The sequence below is a fragment of the Arachis hypogaea genome, chromosome 20 (assembly GCF_003086295.3).
Source record: "Arachis hypogaea cultivar Tifrunner chromosome 20, arahy.Tifrunner.gnm2.J5K5, whole genome shotgun sequence".
NCBI classification, from domain to species: domain Eukaryota; kingdom Viridiplantae; phylum Streptophyta; class Magnoliopsida; order Fabales; family Fabaceae; genus Arachis; species Arachis hypogaea.
This window is the reverse complement of record NC_092055.1, coordinates 7,057,527-7,065,235: the sequence shown is the minus strand read 5'-3', so window position 1 is coordinate 7,065,235 and position 7,709 is coordinate 7,057,527. Positions and strand designations below refer to the sequence as shown.

Sequence of the window (7,709 nt, the reverse complement as noted above, 5' to 3'; positions counted from 1 at the left end):
AAGAAGATGAAGGATCTTGGAAATTAAAGTAACCTTTGAAAATAAATGAGGAAAATAGTAAAAATGGTAGTTAGGCATTTGGCAAACGAATAAAATTGATATGAGACGTGGCAAGGGACCACATACATACACATAATAAATATAATAATAATAATACTAATAATGCTACAAGATTAGTGGTCCTGTCTATATATGATTTTGCAAACCCTTTGATGAAAATTTCAATGCTAGTTGGTGAAGATCAACACAAAAAGTCCACAAAACAACAAAGAGGTGGTGGAGCCATGAAGGTATTAATATGTCAGCATGAAAGGTAGCTCTAAATTATAAAATGTTCTTCTATTGTTGTGTTCTGTTCTAACCAAAATTCACATATCAGAAACCCGTGAGCATCACAGTGTAACTCTCACAAGTTTTCATAACAGTGAGTTCCATATAGGAATAATAGCAAGCAAAGATTTTTGTATATAAATCCAAGGCTATAATCTGCAGCTTTTGGAGTGTTCAGCAAAGTTGAAATTAAAGATATCATATATCTCTTGATGAGTAAGCTTCTATAATATGATTCTTTTAAGAATTTTATGTACCAAACTTCATCAGCTTTTAATTCTGGATGGTTTCATTTTGCAGGATATTAGGAAGAGTTAATTATCTTATGGAGATTTCATCTGAATTGGTAATAACATATTCATATCTATAGCTTAGCACATGTATGTGATCAAAATCAATTATAATTTTTTTTTTTGCATTATTGTATATTATGTATATGCAGGGTATAATGGAGGATCCTAATAGCTTTCTCTGGCACTTAAGCTCTATTGATACTTGTGCTACTACCTTAGCTGTTTTTGGAGATAGCTTGCAAAAGAATAATCCATTATTCTGTAACTCAAACTTGATGAACTCCAAGATTTCCATGATGGAAACTACTACTTCACCTACTGCTACTATAATTGAAAGACCAGCAAAACAGCTTAGAAGTAACAACACTAGTAATTGGAGTAGTCACATTAACAAGACACCAGAGTCACACTTTGTTGGTTCTTGCTCAAATAATATTCTCTCCTTTGTTGACAACACAAATCATCATCATCATCAATTGGGGTTAGTAATGAAGCCTAAGGTTGAGATTATGAATAGTAGTAGTCCTAACAACATAGATACTCAAGGAACAACCTTGTTGGGGAATAATAATAATAATCATCATAATCATGAAAACTATCTATTCAAAGAATCATCATGCCATGAGGCTAAGAACTTTGGGCAACGTCCTAAGCTTTCTTCTCATCAACCTCATGATCACATCATTGCTGAGAGGAAGCGCAGAGAGAAGCTCAGCCAGCGCTTCATTGCTTTATCTGCCCTTGTTCCTGGCCTCAAAAAGGTACCATTAACTATGCCCTTGTTCATGAAGATCAGAGTTTACTGTTTTAATTTTGCCTTTCACAAATCACAACTCTCTATCTTGTTTCTTCTTTCTTCTCAACCCTTTTAAGGAAATATAACAAAAGATTCTGACATCATTCTTTGGTATTTCCTAATCTTAATGATTGGAAAATATGACTTGAAGCTCATGGTCATGTACATCTAATTTTTCCTACTTGTGTCTTAAAATGTTTAGCACAATATCATGTTTAGTCCATGTCATAAAGATTCGACAAAATTTTAACGTCAAGGGATTAACACAACTCTCCTCTTTTTCCAGAGACTTAGTCCATGTCATAAATATATGATAGTCGTTTAATTTATGTAGTCGACCCATCTTATGAAATAAGACTTTGTTGTTGTTTTCGTCTTCGTCGTCTAAAAATGTTTATTGATTCTTCTCAATTCATGCAGACTAACGTGCTTTAGGGTGTATGATATCTTTTGAATCTCAAACCATATTCTAATTTGTGTCGCTTGTGTGAGTCATTTCACATGCTATATATTTCAAAGGAACTCATATTTTGAAGTTAAGACTAATAATGACAAGAATGACACAGATGGATAAAGCTTCTGTTCTGGGAGATGCTATAAAGTACTTGAAACAAATGCAAGAGAAAGTGAGTGCTCTTGAGGAGGAACAGAAAAAGAAGAAGACCGTGGAATCAGTGGTAATGGTGAAGAAATCTCAGTTATGTAATGATGATGAAGACTCTTGCTCTTCAGAGACTGAGCCGCTACCCGAAATTGAAGCAAGATTTTGCGAAAGAAATGTGCTAGTAAGAGTTCACTGCGAGAAGAAAAAGGGTGTTATAGAAAATACAATCATTGAAATTGAGAAACTCCATCTCAAAGTCATCAATAGCAGCGTCTTAACATTTGGGACTTTTGCCCTTGATATAACCATCATTGCTCAGGTAGCGAAATAAAAAAAATAGTCAGAATTTATTTTATTTAATATTTTTTAACTGATTATTTTTTATTTTTTTATTATCAAATATTTTTAGTTCTGGTATACATACCTACATTCATATAATTTAATTTCTACATTCATTATATATTGCCCCAATTCCAACCAGAGTAAAATGAAAATTATTATTATTATTCAGTTAAGCTAAGTTGCACGTATGATTTGAATATAGCTCATATTGCTATGTAATAGAATATCATAATTAGGGACAGAAAAATATCAAAAGAGAATTAGAAAAAAATTAATGTAATTTATTAGAATATTATTTTATAAAGAGCGTATTCTTGATCTATATATTAGTAAAAATTTTGTAATTACAGATGAAAAAAATAAGAATATGATACTTTTTTTAATTATTCTTCTTTTCTTTTCTAAACCTGTTGTACCAACTTTAACACTACGCATTATTACTAGTTCTTTTTGGTCTGATAACAATACAGATGTCTATGTAGAACTAACTAGCAGTTGCATAGGAACTAAGTCCATCGTAATAATAAGGGAATTTGTTTGTTGAATTTGCAGATGGACATGGAATTTTCCATGACAGTGAAGGAACTTGTTAAGAATCTACGTTTAGCGTTTTCAACTTTCATGTGAAGAAGCTAAGTAGTTCGTTTCACATTATCATTCAGTTCATCATATAGGCTCTTTTTATATACATAGAAGTCGATCATGTTCTTCATAAGTTATAGTTGTGTTTTTTACAAGGCCTGTGATGTCTCCCATCATAATCATCAAAAGCCACACATAAATGTATGTTTGCTCTCAAGTTCATTCATTTTGCAGGAGGGTTTTTCAGTAGCTAGCCATAGCTACTTTTCTTTTTTGCATGGTCAACACTTTGACCATGTTATTATCATCATCATCATCACCCACCTGTTCCAATTTAATAGTGAACGTTGAGCTTGTTAATTAAGTGTTAGTTAGCCTTTTTTTTTTCCTTTCCTCAAAGGAGGTTGCAAGGTTTCAATTCAACTTTACCTATGTTTTTGACAAGCAGGCCTTTGTTGAGTAACTTGTTATCATGTTCCCTTGAGTGAATATGAGTTTGCTTCTATTGTAAGACTTTGCTTTACAATTCACGATACTATATAATGGAATATTTGCACTTTTTAATATATTGTTAAATAATTTAATGGGTTTAATTTTCATACACCGACTCAGAGTATAAAACGCTTTATACAATACAATTACAATTATTTTTTTTGGATAGTAATGTTAAGGAGACAAAAGAAACAATCAGAATTTACTTTATTTAACATTTATTAATTGTCGCAACAATTAATGAATGTTAATTGTTAAATAAGGCAAGTTATAACTGTTTTGGTTAATTTTCTTTGGTTACCAAATATTTTTATTTTTTGGATGCCTATTCACGCGATCAATGTAAAATTTAGTTATTTTTTCTAATACGATGTTATGTGATTAGTTGTAGTATAAAACGATTTTACACTGAAAATTAAATGTATCAAAATTAAATTCTAATTTAATATGTTTGGCTAAATTATTATATAATATTTTTATTTATTATCTTTGTACTAATATAACTTGTAAGTAGCCACTTAATCCTTGTCAATAATCTACTACTGAAATGAATGGATTTTGTGGCTATCCGTTTAAACTACTAATTATTTTTTGGATTGGCTAAGTTCCTTCGTAAGGAACTATACCGTGCAAAGTAAGAGAATGAAGGAATATGACATATAAGCTCATAATAATTAGAAGGATAGTACCAACGAAACTAATTAATAATCATTAGGGGAGATTAGCACAAAGTTGTTAGCTTGGAAGCTATAATAATGTACATTAAAATGTATCAAAGGAAGAGGAATTGGCACTTAATGTCACGTAACAATGACATAACGGGGACAATAGAATATAAAAAGAACAAGATGGATACACAAAATGCAGAAAAGCTTACAGAGCCGGTTTAAATATTGCTGAGGTTTTTGTCTTTATTAGATGTCGTATCTAATATCTTATGTTTTTGCAATCTCAACTAAATATCGTTGTCGGGATTTTTTTTTTTTTGTATATATAAATCTCCCTGAAAAGATCATGATCTTATTACGACATTACTTCTTGTATTATGTACAATTTATTTATTTCTATATGTTACTTCATTATTGAGTTTATTTAATTTTCTTATTTTCGATTTTATGGTCTTTTTAGAATTAAAAAAAATGATTTCTTGCTTTTTCATTGTTTTCTTTTTTATAAAATTTTAAAAACAAAAAATATTGAAGATAAAAATACAAACTAAATAAATTCTAAGTCTTGGTCACTTTGTTTTTTCCTTTTAACATCAAACTTCCAAGGATTAAATATTAACATACAACAAACAATTTTTTAAGACCAAACAACAGACTTGATTAAAATATAAAGTTCAAACAATACAACAATAGAACTTGATAAAGTGGATGACAGAGTGACCCCCAAAAAAAGATGGTCATATCATTTCTTTAAAACAAAATGTAAGATTGGGTTCAATAACAAAAAAAAGTTTTACTATTAAATTTTGAATTTTTTTTTCAAACATGATTAAAGAGATGAAACATTTGTCATTTTTTGGCAAAATGGTTTTAAAAGAATATAAAACATATCTAAAGATCAAATTTTGCTTTCAATCAAATACAAAAATTATGTCATGTGCTTATGTTATTTTTCTCACATTAATAAATTTGTTTTACTATAGTTTTGCGAGTGCAAAATTCTTCTAGGATATTAACCACAAAAAATAGTTGAAAGATTGGTGTTGCCATTCTCATTTATTTTTATATAATAATCCATTTAAATGTCAACAAAGGTGTTGTGGTGTAGTTGGTTATCACGTTAGTCTAACACACTGAAAGTCTCCGGTTCGAGTCCGGGCGACGCCACTTATTTTATCTCTTCCCAATTTTTTATTTCTTAAACATATGGGAAAAAAAAAAGCAATAAAACGTCGTCGTTTGCTGCTAATCACGGCAAGCCGCGTAATTCGAAGACCAACTGTATTACCTGTCCTGAATCAACGCCGATTCTTCCAAAAAGTTAAAATCAGTTTTTCCTTTTTTTTAATAATAAATAAATGTTATTATTAACGTACCTCCACGAATTCCATCCAATCACATTCTTCTAAAATCAGTTACTACCATCTAATTGGTCCACGTCATCATTCCTAGAATCATCTACCATTTTCCATTCCCAAAATAACCCTCCATCTTCATCCAACTCACGTCTCTATCTAATCTATTTGTAATCAAACCCCCAAAACAAAAAATAATTTATAATCAATTTCATCAGGCATTCAACAATCAATTCTAACTAGGGTTCCCAATTTCGTCATACGCCATTGGAAATGGCTTCGCTTTTTCTTCGCCTTCGGATCCTTCCTCTCGCAATTCTTCTCCTCCATTCTCAATTCGCTTCCGCTTTGTTTTCCGCTCCTGAATCCACCACTCCATACCCTAAGGCGATTTCTGTAAGATAATTTTTTTTTCTTCGTATATACCTTAGGTTGTCATTATTTCCAGATTCTGGATATTGCTATTTTTTTAAAGTAAAATATTGTTTTTGATTATGTAGGATTTGAAGGAAACGATTGTGAAAGGGTTAGGATTTACAGCTGAAGATTTCAAGATAACTGGGTTTGATCCAAGGGAAGCTCAGGTTGGGCATTCGGTGGCTTACGAATTCGATGTTGAGATTGGTCAGAAGGTGATACCTTTCAAGCTCCTTGAAGATGTAAACCGATGGGACTACGTGGATCTTCCAATTTTCCGGGTCGATGAACCGGGTCATCAAAACGGATTGGTTCAGAAGAGGGATTCGGGTCATGGGTTGCCGGTTTTGGCTCCATTCCAGCTCGCTGGTCCCATGGAGCTGTGGATTCAGGATGCTAAGGACATGAGGATCTCTCTCCCTGTAAGCAAGTTTCCTTATTTCAATCATCATCATTTTTGGTATTTAAGGTTTCTAATAATATCGTATGTGAAAATGGTTGCGGTTACAGTGGCTAGTTCAAAGCTAACTAGTTTTAAAACTCAAAATTTAGAAGTACTAATGTTTTCATTAAGCTATCTTATCATTGTGATCAATTTCCATCACATTGTTAGAGTTTTAAGAGTTGTAGTGTTGGTAATTTGGTATCCTTTATTTTGGTGAAATGGTGAATGGTCTATGGCTCTATAAAAATTAATATAGGTGATGAACTTATAATTAGATGCTGTGGCATTATCTCATAGCTAACCCATGCAGTATGTCTTGTCTTTTGAGGTTGAATTTGGACAATGTGAAATTGGTTTGTGTTCCATGCTAACAAGATATTGATTTTGTTTTGTTTTGCAGCATGATGTAGATGCTGGGGTGTTAAAAAAAGTGATATTGGCTGAAGGTGCTGTGGTTACTGTCAAGGGTGCAAGGTCAGTTAGTCTAAGGCAGCCTCTTGATCTTCCCCTCCCCTTAAACCAATCGCAGAACGGATTTGCTGCTGGCCTTCTCACCTTGGCTGAGCATCTTCGACATGCCTCTCGTACCCAGGACACACCCCTCCTCTCTCTCCGCATTGTTGGTCCTACATCACTTGCGGCCCCGTCCTCAACGTCAGACTCTCCCAACAACAGGTTGAAGCTCAAACGTCTTGCACCTGGTCTTGTGGAGTTATCATCCCCATCAAACAACAAAGCAATTGATGCCCTGCCTACTATTGATCTCCATGGTGAAGCCCAGACACTACTTACTCCAACTCAGTTTAGGACACTATGGCCTCTCACTTCCCTGAATGGATCAAACGCCAACTTGTTGGGCTTTGAGAAACTGTTGGCCTCTGTGCTGGGTCCTAAGGCTAACAAGAAGGGCTCCTTCAAATTGTTGAAGGCTGATGTTTCAGCTCAGACATTTGTAAAGATAGGCTTTCAGGCTGAGAAGAAGCTAAAGGAAGGAGATGGGTTTAGTTTACAGGGTTACCCTGAGTGGAGGACTAAGCCTGAGACTGTGAAAATGCACTTCGAGGTGTTGGCTAAGGTTGATGGCGACAAAGTCATACCAGAGAGAATTTTGCCGGTAACTCCTGTTATCGTGGAGGATACTGTGGCGCCAAATCTACTCACGGGCAATGTAACCATGTCAAAGATGCCAATAGTTCAGCCTGCTCCGGATCCCTTCGCCTTGTAATTTGTGGGTGGAAGGATAAAAGGAGTGTGATTTTGTGTACATTACCCAGGGGGATTGTAGAAGAGAGAAGAGATCCTTGTATCACTTTTGATAATATACATAATAGTTAAGGAAGTTGTAAAAATGATGAGGAATGAAAATAAATTGTTTTATTCTTTTA

General features: G+C 33.4%; 2 protein-coding genes and 1 non-coding gene across 3 annotated transcripts; all 3 read left to right on the top strand.

Moving 5' to 3' along the window:
* The first annotated feature begins 226 nt into the window (after window positions 1-226).
* LOC112784959 (uncharacterized) lies at window positions 227-3,513 on the top strand. The gene is made up of 5 exons (XM_025828345.3): window positions 227-546; window positions 631-676; window positions 773-1,384; window positions 1,986-2,342; window positions 2,918-3,513. The coding sequence occupies exons 2-5, from the start codon at window positions 656-658 to the stop codon at window positions 2,990-2,992; spliced, it is 1,065 nt and encodes a 354-aa protein (XP_025684130.1). The 5' UTR covers window positions 227-546; window positions 631-655; the 3' UTR covers window positions 2,993-3,513.
* Window positions 3,514-5,200: 1,687 nt separating this feature from the next.
* Window positions 5,201-5,274, top strand: TRNAV-AAC (transfer RNA valine (anticodon AAC)). The gene has a single exon. It is a non-coding gene; the product is annotated as a tRNA-Val (tRNA).
* A 226-nt stretch (window positions 5,275-5,500) lies between these two features.
* LOC112783189 (protein TUNICAMYCIN INDUCED 1) lies at window positions 5,501-7,709 on the top strand. The gene is made up of 3 exons (XM_025825997.3): window positions 5,501-5,858; window positions 5,963-6,301; window positions 6,725-7,709. Exons 1-3 carry the CDS (start codon window positions 5,736-5,738, stop codon window positions 7,547-7,549), a joined length of 1,287 nt encoding a protein of 428 aa, XP_025681782.1. The 5' UTR covers window positions 5,501-5,735; the 3' UTR covers window positions 7,550-7,709.